Source organism: Tachysurus vachellii, chromosome 21 (assembly GCF_030014155.1).
Source record: "Tachysurus vachellii isolate PV-2020 chromosome 21, HZAU_Pvac_v1, whole genome shotgun sequence".
Taxonomy (NCBI): domain Eukaryota; kingdom Metazoa; phylum Chordata; class Actinopteri; order Siluriformes; family Bagridae; genus Tachysurus; species Tachysurus vachellii.
In genome coordinates, this window is record NC_083480.1 from 9,832,604 (window position 1) to 9,850,103 (window position 17,500).

The following is a 17,500-nucleotide window of genomic DNA, read 5'->3' on the forward strand; positions in this document are numbered from 1 at the left end:
CTGTTGTGTTTATTCCTTCATTAATTCATCTTCACTAACCACTTTATTGTGGTCCATGTCAGAGTGGATCCAACGCCTGTTGCAGTAACACACTGGATGAGATGTTAGACCATTCGTATTCATACACATGTTCACACTTTGTGGATATTTTTATTAGAACTATTCCGGCATGAAGAATTAAGAGGAAATAGGAGAACTCAGAAGAAACCCATGTTTGCTTGAGGAGTAAGGTAAAATCCTGTGACTCCTGATCCACTTTAATCCTAAACAGGAAAAGTGATTACTAAAAAAAAATCTTTGGTTTATAGTTCCAGTAATATTCAGCCGCAGTTTTATAATATTACACTTCAGACTGGGAAGAAGTCAATTCTAAAACAGGAAGTTTTTGTGGCGTGAAAATAAACAGTTTGTCTATGTTGTTTCCTGATAAAGAATAGCACACTTGTAAATCATATCTGGGATTATTTTGCTGCTTGTTGCTCAAGTGAATGTTGATGTGATTAGTGATCTGTATCTGCAGGTTCTTACCTACAAGTCAAAATGATAAATTCACGGTGCTTTGTGTTATTTCTGTGTATGAATGATAAAGCAAGGCTTTCCCTAACTCCGAAATGACAATGCGGACATAAGACATAAGGGGTTTCACTTGTAATACATTGCCAAGGTTGATAAGGTTCAATAGTCCTCATGATCAGCATTACACAGTGGAACAGTGCTACTATTAGTCTGTTTTAAACCTTTTAGAAAAGCTTTAGAATGAGGTTCAAAATTCATTCAATATCCAGAGGCATTGTTGATCCTTTCCACAGTTACATCACTTTGTTTTCACCACTTTTATATCTTATCTTTAAGTATTCAGAGTTCATCTGCACTTGCTTTTTATTGGTAAACTTGGGTTATTATAGCATGGGTTTACTTCATATAGAAACTTTTCTTCCATACTCTCCTTAATGTTTGTTTATATTTGAGAGCAAGAGTAAAGCTGAGCAATACTTTATGTAGGAAAACAGGTAACTGGGGCTGTTTTATATCATGGCCATTTCCAGGATCCAAGCATAACTAGAGCAGATCAGTTCATGACTTGTCTGATGCTAAGATGCTCTGTAAGATATTTTATGAGGTATAGATTTTTGATATATTTCTGAAAATTAGCATTTAGCTGAATACTTGTTAGCATATTTGAAAAGCTTCACAGATGGAGGCAAACAAAAGAGTAACAGATTAACTGAAATTACAATCTAGTCAGATTTCTGTTAGCTGTGCTTGTGTAATGTAGCTAAACAGAAAGCTAAGCAGCTGAGCACTCAGGTTCAGACATGCTAACTCCATCAAATAAGCTACAGGCCGTTGAGTGGGTGTGGCTAATGATCTGAATACCAGTTGATCATTAGATACTTGTGTGTGGTAGCTTAGAAACACAACTTTACTTCATGTTTTTCCTTGGTTTAAAAATCACCAACAAATACTGATTACTGATTACTGAGACTTGTCATCAGAAAAATAATAAAGAGACAATGTTTTTGACTTTAGTGGATTAGCAAGTTTTCCACTACACCTTCTGGGTTGGAGGTTCAAGACAACGGATACATAATCTCTCTCTCTCTCTAATTCTTTTACCTTGTAACTTTTATTTAACGTATAAAATCTGTTCTTTTTTTTAACCTGCTGTGCATTTAAACGCCCTTTGTACTCCAAAATATTTCACATCATCCACTAATCTAAATTCAGGGTTATTGTGTACTTTAACAATAAAAAATTGTAAAAAACACAAAGCAGGATAATAGAAATCCAGTTATAGATTTAGATCTCTAATGAACAAGCCAGAGGTGACAATGGCAAGAGAACACGAGGAAGAAATGTTGAGAGGATGCAGATTAAAAACGGAACCCACTGAATAGTGGAATTAGAAATCTTTAGTATTATAAAACTGTTAGTCTCCTACACATGTAAACTATAAAGTTGAACACTTGTAGATGCTACAGGGATGTTTGGTATGAGATTATTGTTAACAGAAACACTGTGATAGGCAAAACATTACAGTATTTATGTTGACAGCAGCAATTCTAAGTCTGCAGTTACCCATTGAGATTATCCTATTAAACATATTCTGCTCTTTCTTATAGTTTATTAGGTTTTATTTTAACCTCTTGGATGCTTATATTTCCTCCATTCAGCCGATTGGATCAGAGGATTAAAATGTAGCATGTTTAGTCATGTTGCATCTTAAAGGTGCATTAATCAAAATTTGTCAAGATTGGAGCTCTAACGGTTAAGTAGATGAGGTTCAACAACATTGGAATGATTTATTTAATGTTTTTGCACTCCTTGAACCAGCTGCCCATTCCACCCATGTACACAAAGCCAAGCTTTGAGAATCTACAGTGGAGTTCAGTTAGAGATTCATTTGACTTTCAAGTCAAGGTAGACTGTTTATTAGGCTGTTGCCTTACATGGTCATTTAGATGATGACCAGATTTAGATGACCATTTGATGTTCATCCAAACAGTTCAATGTCCAATACAGAATTATACTAATTCAATTTAGGGTAATAAATATATAATTATTTTTTTTGCGTAAAGAATAAGTATCTTGTTTTCCAATCAAGACAAAATAAGATGGGGGTGGGGTGAAGGCGTGTAGGGGTGCGTCTATAAAAAGAATGACAGCAGGGTCACGTAACCACAGACAAAGCAGTCTGACCTGGCTTTGTCTCAGTTTATTTTGGGCTCAGTTTCATCAGGCTTTATTATACCTGAGTTTTGTTGCTTCAACTGTTATTTCATGTTCTACTTATTTCCCATGTTATTTGTACGAGTATGGAAAAAATAATAATGTAATTGTTTAATGCTCTGTGGTAGACCCTTCTATTTATGTGAGTACAGCTTGTCCTCTGCTCTTTTTATGATGGCTGTCGATAGGCAGCTGGTTAGAAGTTATTTATAATTAAAATCATCTTATTTGAGAGTAAGCACGAGGTTGATTAGGAAAATTAAATAATAACAATTGATAATAAACGGATAGAACTTTGACGTTGACTGGTGGTCTCATGGTTATTAAAGAATGTTTGTATGTTGTGTTTTCTGATCTGTACTGCAAGTTGGTTTGTTGGTTTTGTAAAAGTCTGACAGACAGAGAGACATACAGCCCTTCAGCCTCCCTTCACTTGTGCACACAGAATTGATCAAATTACTTCATTAGGCTTAGCCTGTTGCTGATTCTTTCAGTTTCTGTCAGACTGCAGAGATAAACCGGCTTTTGCGTAGCTAATCTAAAGTGTAATACCAACTATCCTCTAAACCTAGTGGCACATAGGTAGTGTTTGTGTACACTGAGTTCAATTTAAATTTTCATTCACCATACCTTCAATTAGCTAAACAACAGCTTTTACAGGAATGCGTTTATACAAGTAAGACATTAATCCAGGTGAAACAAGCCTTTTCTTGATCTTGTAATCTTGAAAGACTCTCTGAGAGCGGGTCTGAACGTGTGTGTGACACGGAGCACACGTACCTGCTTAGCTTAAAGTATTATGTAACAGCAAGCTGATTCAGGGGCACACCTCACACAAAGCTGATCGTGTAACCTGAGTGTGTGTGTGTGGCTGAAAGATGCAGAGGGCCTGAGAAAGAGCCCTGTTAGTGAGCTGCTGATGGATAGCGTGGCACTGCGGCAGGGTCCGAGCTGATGAAGTGCTGAGATGCTCTCTCAGTGCACAGGCTGGAAATGCTGAGACCTGAAGAATGAGACACTTTTCTTTCTCTTATCTTCCAAAAGAGTAATGGAGGTTAGTCAGAATAGAGGGTGCAGACGTAAGAGTGTGGATATTTGCATTGTCACGAGCGTCTGTGCTGTTGATTTATCTCTGAGGGCACCGTGTCCAAGAGAAAATATTACACCAGTAAAGAAAAAAATCAGTTTCATCCAATTTGAAACTCTGCACATATAAATAAGTACCATCTGTTCAATCACACTAGTAGCTTACGGCTAATGTCTGTCACTATTGCTACTCTTTCGCTTGCAAGAATTTTCCTCCCCATTGTAAGGAATTTTCCTCCCCATTCCTGTTTTGCTGTGGAACTATTTCGATGACTTATTATTTACATGCTTCTTTGTTGTTGTTTTTTTCAGTTTATAATTGTTAACCTTAGATGCCATCAAACTGATATAAAATTGTCTGGGTAATGCCAGAGGAGCTCTGAAGGATGTCACCTTATACTACTAGTTTCTCCTTTTTGGGATGTGATATAAATGTTCTATTATACTTCTAGCTTTAATTTGATCGCTCAGTTTTCAGCACACACACACACACACACACACACACAGAGCTCAGTCATTAAAACAGTTCAGCACAGGTGTTCGATCCTTACCACTCACCTCCTTTAGCTCCGCCCTCCATGCACAAACTGCCACTCGACCACACCCACACTTTCACAACATATTTCTACGTTTCTACTCAAAATAACAAAGGAGGGTTCAAACTTACTGAAACTTACTAAGGGCACTGAACTGCACATAGAAAAAAGAAACAGCAGACATTAAGCAGACGACTGTGAATATTTTATTCACCAAATTATATCCCAATTTGTTTCAAAAACCAAATACAGTATTTAATTATGGTGAGAAAAAAATAAAGACAAAAGGCCACAGAAACATGATTCAGTCCAGTTAAATAAAAGTCTGGATAAGCAACTAACAATCATAAATGTTAATAGCGATAAACCTTTAATGTGCAAGCATTAATTATGGCTACATAAGAAATTTTGCATTTATGTTGTGTTTTGTGGTGCTTTATTATTATATTTATTTATTTATTTATTTATTTATTTATTTATTTATTTATTTATTTGGTCAAATGCCATAAACTCGCAAACTGCTGACCAAATGAAATACTTGTTTTTTCAAGATAAAGGAAATAAACACATCATTTTCTGTCTTGTCTTCATTAAAGATTCTTATTTGGTCATAAAGTGTCTGCAATGATGTCAATTTTTTTTATTTTATTTTATTTTTTATTTTTATTTATTTTATTTGATCTTGATTGATCTTGATATTGATTCATCTTGTTTTAATGTTTTTTTTTACTTCATTACATGTGACTTGTGCTTACTCCCTTCAAAACGTCAGATCGGAACGCAAGATCAATGGCAGTGTTTGGTAATAAGGAAAAAAGGTTGAATGTAGGTTATGTTGATTTGCATCTTGTCTGCATGTACGTTGATGTCGTTGTGATTTGGATCCCCAACACTCCTGAAACATGATTAACATTTTGGATATAGAGATAGATCCTCACTCCTGAATAGGTTTTTGTTTGAGTAGACTGAAGCCATTGTTGCTGCTCTGTAGTTTAATAAACATTAACACTGTACAAAAGCTTGTTCTCTTGTTTTGAAAGGTGAAAGATTTTTCTAGCAAACTCTTGCTTGTCCACCCACTCTCCACATGCACCAAACCACAGAGAGTACAGATGGTTATTATTTGTAATCAAGTGCATTAGCAGGGCCTGCTGCTTCTTCTGAAGAGAGACTAAAGTGGAAATAAAGGTCATGGTCTCTAAGCTAACACACACACACACACACACACACACACACACACACTCAGACAAAGCACCATGAGTTATGGTCTGTGAGTGTGTGTAAATGACCTGGGTCAGGGTTACTTGTGTATGCTATATTAAACAATACGATTATTATTAGGGCCTTGGGCACATGTTGTGCAGGTCATTGCATATGATTGTGAACATGGGCCAAGATTTCAGGTCACGATAATTCCTGTTGGCATTAATACAGAAATGGGTCACAGTGACTCCAATCATAACCCTCCTTTTCCATTACAATCTGAAAACAGGAATCAGTAGCGTATTCTCTCTTAACTTACTCATTGATGTCCCCAAACTGGTGGAAATAAGTGTTAAAGAAGATTTCTGTAGAAGAAAAAAAAACAAGTTTGTTTATAAATCAGATTAACTCCAAATCGAGAACAAGTAACTGCTTTGATTAGAGCTGTAGCTTGTGCCACATGTCCTTACATGTGAGAGATAAGAGTGTAGATTAGAGCTGTTGCTCTAAGAGTGGTGTTGCCTCCCCTCCTCCCACTTTTACTTCTGTTTCTGTAAAACAAATGTGCACCGTGTAGGGCAGCTGGCCAGTGGTTAACAGAGGAAATAGGGACATTATGTGTGTGTGAGTGTGTGAGAGTATGTGTGTGTGATAGTGTGTGAGAGTGTGTCTGTGAGTATATTGTACATAAAGAAATTATCTGAAGCCACCCTGCAACAATGTTATTCTTTATATGTGAATATACGTATATAATGTAGTTTTTACATATATGGTGTGTGTGAGAGTGTGTGTGAGAGTGTGTGTGAGAGTATTGTACACATATAAATTGTCTGAAGCCACCCTGCAACAATATCTTTCTTTTTATGTGAATATACGTATACGATGTAGTAGATTCTTGCATATATGTGTGTGTGTGTGTGCGTGCATGCATGCATCCATAAGTGGCATAGGCACTGCCAGGATCCATGTTTGGTAGTAAGGATCGCCATGGCAACCGCACTAGCAGCACAGTGTGAAGTGGATAGAGAGCTGAAGAGTGTGTGCTTGTGCATTTAAGCAAAAGCCAGAAGGTGTCACTGAGAGTGAGATAAGAAAGAACAGAGAGATAAATGAACAAAGGACTAAAGAAAAAGGAGCACAGTTAGAAAAATGAGGAATTATATATTATGCAAGTGTGTTTGTGGGCTGTGTGATTGGATATACATCACTGGGTCTTTTAATGATTAATGAATTGTATTCAAAAAGCACTGACTGCCCCTTTACTTATTATTATTATTATTATTATTATTATTATTATTATTATTATTATTTGTTCTCCTTACATATTAAGTGCGGTTGTGCGTGCACTTGAGCTGCTTGACAAAATTGTGGTTATAACTGTTATACCACAGTGCTGCCGAAGTCGCATATTTTATTGGTGAAAAGATGTTGATAAATTTTCTGTATCTGCGGCTCTGACAGTAGCACCAGGTACGAGACATCACAGGAGTGTCACGGTTTCTATAGTAACAGCTCGTCGACAGGGGCTTGTCTGGAGGATGCTTCAACTAATCTGAAGCAAACAATAAAGCAATTAAAAGATGTGCTGATTAATTATAATGTTTCATAATGAGAAGTTTTCTGTAAGGTGACATTTATGGAAGAAGTGTTAGCACTTTGTAATGGTAAAAGTTTTCCTCCCAGGTTTCTCAGTAACAAGCTGTGGTTTGTTTGGGGTTTTTTGTCTTATAAATGTTAGATAAATACAGAAACAAGAATAGAGGTTGGTGAGGTAGACACTTTTTATAGCTGTTATAAAGTGATATGTTCTGTGGGAGATGTTTCACTTTATTAAATGTAACTATTAATGGTTAAAAGTGCTGTCTGTCATTCATAAACCCCTTAAAAATGATCGCTATTGGCAAGTGGCTGCGGTATTGTGAAATAAAACAATTTGGGATCTTTGTGTCTTCTCAAATGTCTCAGATGTCTTTGTTGTCTGTTGTAGGTTGTTTTTGTGTAACCTCACACGTAATGAAGAAGATGATATTGTTATATAAATAGAGACCCACTTAGTGTTTGAAAATATACGGTAGTTTTTTAGCTTGTCATTAAGATATACAGTCCTACATGTGGTGCTCTCACTCCTGCTGACAGGGAAGAGTTAACAGTGAAATTGAAACAGCCAGTCTGAGATGAGGTGTGTGTGTGTGTGTGTGTGTGTAGGAGGTGGGTACATAGCATGCTCCTTTATGCAGGCACACGGCTGTTCATGCTAACTTCCTGTGCATTTCTCTTTCTTACAGACAGGCCGAGTGAGAAGGAGAAGAGACGAGCAGCTCGGTGCAGTCGTGCGATTGAACCAAAGCATCAGAGGACATTAAGCTGAGGACGATCTGAGCCGGAGGACCTATTCTTTAGTGTAGATTACATTTTGTATTGTTTAAGGAGCTGACATTTATGTTTTTTTTTTCTTTTTTAACTCAAAAGCCCATTTTTTTTCTCCATGAGTACATTTTGGAGTCACTAGTATTGGAAATTATACATGTTTACTTGATTGTTTGCTATTCAGCCTGCTCGAGTGTTACAAGAACAAACCCGTCAGACGCCAGGGGAATTTTTTTTTTTTTAGTTTCTCTTTCCATTGTCTCAACATTGTTCAGTGAGCGTAGTCTCTGTTTCTCTTGTTTTATGAGAAGCACAGAAGAAAGGTGTGACTTTGTGACGGGAATCTTTGACTAGTATCAGTAACAGGATATCAGAAAATCTGATTTGGGACAATACAATTTTGGGGATTTTTTAGCATCTAAAGTACTCATTCACTGAAGTACTCAAGCCTGACACTAAAAGCAGAGTTTTGAACTAAAAAAAGATTTTTGGTTCAAGGTCAGTAGAATCTAAAGAAAATCAGATCGTTTCTGGGCAATGGGATCAGAAAAAGACTCTGAATCACCCCATTCATCTGTTAGTGGCATTCCTAATCCTAAATGTCGTGGTCCCGGCAAAAAACAAGGCAGGATATCTTTCGCCAACCTCTTTCACAGCAAACGTGGTTCCAGGAGAAGCAAAACTAATTCGGGGACACCTTTAGCTCAGCAACACAGCCAGCAGCAACAGCAGCTTCTTCAGCCACCCACTCCTACCGCTGTCTCCCCGGACCCTCTTATTGCCGACTCTACCGAGCCTTTATCCTCCAGCGAGGCCTCTCTGGGAGGTCAGGAGCTCCATGAGTGCCCACTATGTTTGGTGCGCCAGCCACGGGATCAGCTGGCTGAGCTTCAGGGCTGCAGTCATCGCTCTTGCCTTTGCTGCCTGCGCCAGTACCTGCGCATTGAGATCACAGAGAGCCGTGTGCAGCTCAGCTGTCCCGAGTGTGCTGAGAGGTTGGCACCCAGGCAGGTGGCTCTCATCCTGGATGATGCTGCCCTGCTTGAAAAGTATGAGGAGTTTCTGCTAAGGCGGTGCCTCGCCTCAGACCCCGACTGCCGCTGGTGTCCAGCTCCAGACTGCGGGTAAGACTGAAAGTCATATCGAGCACTTTCTAAGACTTTCTAAGACCCCACGTGTTATGTTCTTTACTAAACAGAAACCCAAATGACATCTTAATAACCCAATCTATCTTATTATATCTGACAAACTCCAATTACACATCTCACATGTATTCAGAGGGATTTAAATAACATGAACTCATTTTAACCAAAACAAGAATATTAATGTATTGTATATACTATATACACATGTATTAGTCATATAAATCCTATTGACATTTACATTTACGCCATTTAGAAGACACTCTAATCCAGAGTGGCGTACAACAGTGTTTTTAAGTCTCTATCAATGAACACATTAACAATGGTTTTCTAGGTTACAGACTTAGGATACCATCATATTTATTTTCATTTTAGTTATGATTTTAAACAAGAATTAAATCCCTTACTGAGAATATTATGTCCCAAAAGTTGTTCATTTTGACAAAACAGTGCTAAAACATGAAACAGCATAGACAGTGAAAATCTAATAATAATAATAATAATAATAATAATAATAATAATAATAATAATAATAAGAGTCAGTTGTAGTTATAGACGTGAGGGATAAATGTCTGGATTTTCTAGTGTCTGAGAGTTGATAACATCAATAGCTTTAATAACAGAAAATGAAAGAATGAAATGAGAATGTTATTAACCATAACCAGATCAAATGTTCTCATATCCTACCAGAACTCATTGCTTGTTAGCAGTTGAGTTTAGGATTTAAACGCTATTATTGCTTAGAGGAAACTTTTGTATTTGGTTTGGTTTGTAAATTATTTGGGTTTGTAAATGTTTGACACTGCGAGTATCCCCGCATTTTGACTTTTGTGTAAAGTGTAGGAGGTGCTATAAAAGGTCAGATGGAGGGTGGGGGGGAGAGACACAGAGAGAGACACAGAGAGAGACACAGAGAGAGAGACAGAGAGAGAGACAGAGAGAGAGACAGAGAGAGAGACAGAGAGAGAGAGAGACAGAGACAGACAGAGACAGACAGAGACAGAGACAGAGAGTCATGTGTGTGTGGGAAGCCTAATTCAGCAGATGTGTCATTTGGAGAGTATATGTTTACTGTGCACGACATGGTGGAATTTAAGAGATCAATCTCAGTAGTGGGTTGGTGACCTACATATCAGGGACATGCCTGTGTCTGTCTTTTGAGTCAGCACCACTCCTTCTCCAGCCTACAGACGGGAGTTTTCAGAAAGGGTTTTTTTTTTTATTTTGAGGGAAAGAGAAAAGCATTTCAGTAGCATGTAATGTTTAGTTTCCATGCCACTTGCAAGGTTACTCTTGGTCAAACTGTAGCTGGTGTATGATTGTCATCTTGAAACATTCTTTCTCAATCTGAGGCTTCTCTTTCCATTTCACTGTCAGTTGCCATGGTGACTGGGATGCAGTTCAGAGCCAGCGTTGCTAGGGGTAACGCAGGATGGGATTTAATTAAAGCGGTCATTACCTCCTTACTGGACCATGTGTGTGTTTATATTGCGAGTTTCTATGAATTATAAAGTGAGATATTTGCTTTCTCTACTTCCCTGATTGAGCAAGTAAATCCTGGTTTGAGAATATAATCCTTTTTCTAAATTATTGTTGTTCTGAATAGTGCTTGATCAGACTAGTTTGTTATAGGTAGGGTTTCCATGGAATACGTTTACAGGAAAATACTTAATGGCATAATCACAGGGCTTTTTGGAGCGTGTAACAACTTGTCAGTCAAGAGAGTAGTTCTTCAGGTTTGTTGATATTACAAGAAGAAATAAAATACATTAGTGTGGCATTTTCGATTAAATCCTCAAATTCTCTCTGCATGTTATTTAGTTATTAGAGTACTTCTTTTTATTGTTGTTGTTGTTATTATTATTATTATTATTATTATTATTATTACTATTATTATTATTATTATTTGTACATTAAATAACATTCATTAAACTGTGGAGGGAGTTTTACAGGGAGGATAAATAAATCAAGTTTAAAGTGTAATATTCTCCCATTTAAATGCATTGTAGTACACACACACATACGCACACGCACACACACGCACATTGTTGTGCCTGGTTTCTTTCTCTTTCCCTTTTGTCTTTTTCTTTAACATTCTTCAGAACTACAGCCAACTGAAAACACGTACAAATAAACATGCCATACAAGCTGTGCATTGCTTTTTGTATTTTTAAACTCTCTCTCTGCATGTAGCATATAACCCTAACTGCCCATGAGAATGCTCCCCTGACTGCTCTCGTCTCTTCTGCCAGGTTTGCCGTCATCGCGTCAGGCTGTGCCAGCTGCCCCAGGCTTGTATGTCGCAGGGAAGGCTGTGGAGCCGAGTTCTGCTACCACTGCAAGCAGGCCTGGCATCCAAACCAGACGTGCGACTCGGCCCGGCAGCAAAGGGCACTTTCTCTGAGAACACACAGCAACCATTCACCCAGTTACGCAACCGAGCAAGGGCCTAGTGAGTCCATCTCTCTACCTCATCTTTTAGTCTCAGATTTTGTACATCTGATATGTTTCTTGACCGTATATAGAGAATGACTACTCCAAGCTATTCATCTCAACCCGCTTTAAAATTCGATATTGCCAATTCCATGAAACTCTATTAGCGTACTTTATTTTGCGGGGTCAGCGTATAAAATAATATACTCAATAATAAGCTCTTTATTAAGTGATTTCTTTATTTTTACTGTAAAAAAATATATATTTTTCACCCTGTGATTTAAATGTAACTTTTTTATTTTTTATTTTTTTTCAACTAATGCTGTAAGTTCACAACACACTGAAGAAAAGTGTGGTAAAACTGTTACCCCTGTTGAGTAGAGTAAACACACTGGCTGACATTTGGAAAAAGCTTCCTCAGCCTATTTTGTTACAGGTGCTTCTTTGTGTGTGTCTGCTTACACTAAATCTAACTCCGTTAATCCCCAATCAGCTGATGACATCAAGCCCTGTCCCCGATGTGGTGCCTACATCATCAAGATGAATGACGGAAGCTGTAATCACATGACCTGCGCTGTGTGTGGCTGCGAGTTCTGCTGGCTGTGTATGAAGGAAATCTCTGACCTGCACTACCTCAGGTATTGCATCATGTCAGAGAAATGTTCAGTAGTTTCTCATAACATCCATAAACTGCATTGTGTTTTCTCTGAGCTCTCTTGACCTACATACACAGTTTCAATCCATGCTGATTTTTTTTCTTTTTCAGTCCATCAGGTTGTACCTTCTGGGGAAAAAAGCCATGGAGTCGAAAGAAGAAGATTCTGTGGCAGCTTGGCACTCTGATCGGTGCTCCGGTTGGCATCACACTGATCGCTGGCATTGCGGTGCCTGCCATGGTCATCGGCATCCCGGTTTACGTAGGAAGGAAGGTGAGACACTGATCTGCTTGTGCTGTCATGCTAGAGCCATGAATAACTCCCTTCATTGTAGAGTTCTGGGAATTTGCTAATACCAGAGACATCATGAGGAAATAAATTTGAATAATAAATGATTTCTTGGCAGTGATATGACTGAACACTTCCTTGTTTGTTCACAGTGGGGTTTTTATGGCTTTATTGTTTTTTTTTTTTTAAAGCATATCAAATTATCCTTTCAGTCCTTTGACTGTGTCGTACAGGCTTTGGGGACATCAGCCAACATTACTGAAATGTTATAACAAGGCTATGTTTCGCTGCTTAAAAAAATCCTTCAAAATGTGAGATATAATGGAGGATTTGTCTTAAATTTATTTAATGAAATTGCTATATAACAAATTTATGACCATTTAAGCCTATAGTTAAACTCATTACAAGCTTTTTCTCTTTACTGCATTTACGGGAATCTTCGTTGTTTCATCTCTGACAACAGAAAAAATCCCTGGACTTTTCCCCCAAAATGATGAGCACAGCACACCAATAATCACAGTCTCACTTCCCCTGAATTTACCAAAAACTCTGAAATGTCCCACACTCACAGACGTGTCAGCACAATCCTACATAAACATGAATAGCTTTAAGCAAAATACACATTCATTATTATAATATCTCCACTTCCTGAAATTGAACTTCCTGAAGCGCAGTTCATTTTCTACTAAATCAGGTAGTGCTATGTAAAGGAAGTCTTGTCTTCATGTTTAGATACCTCCTGTAACACCGCACTGAATGTACACTGTCATCATTTTTTTTTTACTTCTCTTTTACAGATATATGCTCATTATGAGGGGAAGAAGAACTCCCAGCACAGAAGAAACCTGGCCATTACCGGCGGTGTAGCCTTGTCAATCATCACTGCCCCGGTTATTGCTGCTGTCAGTGTTGGTAAGTTTTCATGGAAATAATGGAATGGAGAAGTGCAGTCAGTCATTAAGCAATACAGCACAAGCCTCACAAGTCTGCAGTTATTACTGAACAGGGACAGAGCCACGGCACTGCTTTCCCTTCTTCCTTTTTCTTCATCTTCCTCTGATGAGCTTTCATACTTTAAAATAAAACCAGGTAAAAACATATTGTTTGCCATGTCCACTGGTCTCTCTAGCACTTCTGTAATAAACATTTTGAAGTAGGAAGTAGAATTTTATGTGGCAAACACAGACCAGTGGAGTGATACACATAGTAAAACGGTTATAGAACATATCAGCACTCTTCATGCTGCTTGTCAAATCTAATTAGTGGAGTGGAACAAACTGTAGTATAGTAAATGTTGATAGAGCTTTAAACGAATGATTGATTTTTTTAAGCTTGTTCTTAAGAACTATTTCCACACTGATTAGGAAAAACATGTTTAGTGACGAGTCACTTTTCTGCTCTTAGGAATTGGCGTACCGATCATGCTGGCATATGTGTATGGTGTGGTGCCGATATCTCTGTGTCGCGGTGGTGGCTGTGGTGTTAGCAGAGGGAAGGGACGAGGAGTCAGGATTGACTTCGATGAAGACGACGGACCCATTACTGGTAACAGCGTTTGTTAATAATTGTCGATAATAATAATATCTTGCTTATTTTATTTACAAACAATGCTTTTAGTTTTGTAATGCCTAACACACATCTTTGCTGGTATAGTTGCAGACGCATGGAGAGCGCTGAAGTCTCCCAGCCTCGGTGAGAGCAGCCTAGAGGGAGCAGCCAGTGGCCTTAGCACCACCTCGCCTAGTGAAGGCCTGTCTGTGGCCCCCGGGGGTCTTGTCGACACGCCCCACTTCAACACACTAGCTGGAGGAGCTCTCGGAGCCCGGACAGGAAAATACAGCAGGTGTGACGGAGTCTTTTTTGTTAACTTAATATAGCGCATTCAATTCAAATGTTGAGAAGACGAGCCCTCATAACTTTTAGGTCAGTTTACACTAATTTAACTATGTCGATATTTCAGGCTGGAGGTTCAGGGGACTGAGATTGGAAAGGAAGGAGGACACAGAGAGACTGGAAGCTTGGGAGCAGCCAGTGACTGCGCAAGCACTCGAGGCATGGCGGGATCCATTACCTCCTCATACACGATACCCGATAGGTGTGTGTCATTCACTGTTGCTCATCAGTCTGATTGTCTGGTTTTGATTTTAATGTGCTGTCATGGCAAGAGCCTGATCAAATTTAACATATCTACTGATGAAACATGGAGCAAAAGATTTTCAGTAAGCAGGGATAATACAGTGTTCACATTTTGATTTCATTTGTTGGTATCTCTCTTTCTCAGTGTAATGTAAATATTATTATATAATGATTAGATTTTTTTGCATTTATATTTGCCCACAATGTTACAGATATCATTTGAGCAGTGATGGTTGGTTGTAATATTCTATGTAAAGGCTAAAATCTAGTCTTGGATGGAATCTTGTTGTTGTTTTGGTTTTTTTGGGTACATGGCAAAAAGGAATGTTCGTTTAAACAAAAAAAAGAAACCAAACTCACTAAATGTGTGCAAAGCAAACATTTTATGTAATTTGTGCTTTGTTGGAACAATGTGTGCTTAGTCTTGTTTACTTTTAACTTCTTCAAAAAACATTGTGGGCCAGGAAGGGAATCGACCTCCCTAGAGATTAGCCAGATCATGACAAATCGTATTCTATTTTTAATTTGACATCATCTTGTTTATGTTGTTGTCTCGCTGAAGGATAGACTCGTGCCTTATTTTTAACAGCTCTATTTTTATAGATAGATTTTTGAAGCAGTTGTTTTTGTTCCTTTTGTCAGCAATACTACAGAAGACTGTAACTTTTGCTCTCGGCATATATACAAGCTGCATTTGAAGAAACTGAGCTCAATAAAACTTTTAACTGATCTCACTTAATAACGTAAATGAAACCTTCGGCAGTTCTGTCGAAGACCGTTTTGATTTGTGTCACTTATACTAGATTTGTGATTACAGAGAAGGCACAAACCTGGAGATTCAGGTGGACATTGAAACCAAACCCAGCCATCTGTGTTTAACCAGTGAGGAGGATCTGGCTCCCCGTGCCTGTGCCATGGCTGCTGCCTCAGCGGAAGAGCCTCAAGACTGCAGCTCTCATCGAGGGAGGGTTTTATCCCGCTCATCTCTGGGGCTTTCATCAGGAGGCTCGCTCAGAGAGGGGCTTGGTGACGTGACGCTGGCTCAGCCCGAGAGCATCCGGAGCGACCTGGAGACATCAGATACGCAGTCAGACGACATCGCCGAGCTCACATCAGAGGATTGCGACTCTCCAAACCCTCCACCTCAGCCCACCTGCCGAGCCCAGAACTCCACAGACGGCCTGCACTGCCCAGATAACATCATCCTTTCTGTCTGAAAGGACCAGAGAGCTTTGACTGTTTTTTGTATTATTTTTTTTTTAAATATAACAAGTAAAAACAAATTACATGCTCTCTGGGGAATTTTGGTGGCATAGAGTCTGTCTGTTGTTCTGTCCGTCTCATTTAAATTACTGACAGGGCTCTACCTCTACGATTCATACTGTTAATAATTCATTCACTAACTAGTGCAAAAAATGCCTTGGCTATCAAAGCAAAAATAAGTCAATAGAAATCATTATGGCAAGAATTCCTGTCAGAAACGACTAAAGAAAAATAATGCCAGACAAGTAATACTTAAAATAGTATCAAGCACAAATTTACAATTTGTGAAGGACTCTGAAAAGGGTCTATATATGGACTGTAATTTTTATGTATGTTGGGAGTGTGTGTGTGTCAGTTATTTTTATTTATAACAAAGCAACCTGGAAATTGTATCATTTGCTGTATGCATGTGTATGTATGCATGAAACACACATGTATACAAGTATAGTATGTAGTAGTTGCACTGACCAAGTTTGCACAGTGATAAGATGTAAACGGACTCGCACGTGAGTCTCACCTGCACAGAGAAGGAAGTTCAGTGCTGGAGGATAGGCACTAATGCGTAAGAAAAAAAAAAACACCATCATGGGGAATAAGCAATGACAGGGAATCTGGTCATGATCATTTTCCTATAAAAGTATTTCCTGAGGTGTTCTATTCCTCTTATACCACAGCAATTTGCCAGCCATTACAATTTGTATTTATTTTTATTAAAGAACAACATCCATTTATAATTTTGAAGACTTTCCTGTGTTGTGTGGGGGGAAAAAGGAAGGATCTCAGAGTCACTAGCTCTAAATTTGAACACCAGGGACTTTTTTCCCCCTGAAATTGCTAGAAGACACTTCACACTTATCAACAATTATATGTTCTTTTTAAATCTGTTGATGTGGAGTGGCTGCAAGTATAATATGTTTTCCAATAAGAACGAGTTCCTTCTAACCAATCTGATGTACAAATCTAACAGCGCTGTGGTTTAAGGAAGAACTAATCACTTCGGAAGCAGACCGTTCCAGCTTAATCATTGCCAGCCTTAGAGACAAACTCTCTCCATCATGCTTTCAGTCCCTTTCCCACTGACAACACTATGTGTGCGTGTGAGTGATTTGTGAGTTTGTATTAAATAGCAAAGATTTAAAGCATCAAAGATTTGATGCACTTTTTTTTGTAATAAAGCCTTGTATTATCATGGACTCCCTGCAATGTGGTTGGACTTGAGCGTATCTGAATAATAAATTTAAACAAATCATCAGCTTCTTGCACTTTATATCAGTATTTGTCATTGCCCTGAAAGCTAGTCTTTTCTGTATAAGTAGGATCCATCTGATTTAATTTCTTTTAATGACAAACTGTTTGATTGTATACTGTTTATTATTGTGGAATGTATTTGAATATTATACTTTTTTCATATGCTGCATTTTTGCTTCTTATTGGTCTTTAATTATAAAAACTTAAATTCTAAACTGATGAATGTTATTATTATGTAATAAATTGGGGTCTTTCTTACAATAGCAGCCCTGGAAATATGATCCAATCGATACAGCATTTATGCTATACTGTGGTAATGTGCTGAACCTAGAGAAAACCCTTTGATTAAACAGTAAATACAACCTAATTAATACTGTTATGAAAAACGGTATTAAAAACATGTCTTTCTTGC

At 38.2% G+C, this 17,500-nt stretch overlaps 1 protein-coding gene across 2 annotated transcripts in view; it reads left to right on the top strand.

Annotated features, from left to right (window-relative positions):
* rnf19b (ring finger protein 19B) overlaps positions 1–17,500 on the top strand; it is an 18,826-nt gene that overhangs the window by 1,262 nt on the left and 64 nt on the right. Inside the window, exons 2-10 of one of the 2 annotated variants that reach the window (XM_060896870.1) lie at positions 7,841–9,046; positions 11,317–11,516; positions 11,991–12,135; positions 12,264–12,426; positions 13,239–13,353; positions 13,846–13,986; positions 14,095–14,284; positions 14,402–14,536; positions 15,395–17,500. The exon at positions 15,395–17,500 is cut by the window's right edge and continues 64 nt beyond it. In XM_060896870.1, coding sequence (XP_060752853.1) covers positions 8,460–9,046; positions 11,317–11,516; positions 11,991–12,135; positions 12,264–12,426; positions 13,239–13,353; positions 13,846–13,986; positions 14,095–14,284; positions 14,402–14,536; positions 15,395–15,794 — 2,076 coding nt within the window. In that variant the 5' untranslated portion in view covers positions 7,841–8,459 and the 3' untranslated portion in view covers positions 15,795–17,500. The remainder of the gene's footprint in view (positions 1–7,840; positions 9,047–11,316; positions 11,517–11,990; positions 12,136–12,263; positions 12,427–13,238; positions 13,354–13,845; positions 13,987–14,094; positions 14,285–14,401; positions 14,537–15,394) is intronic. The other variant, XM_060896871.1, reaches the window with a different exon arrangement.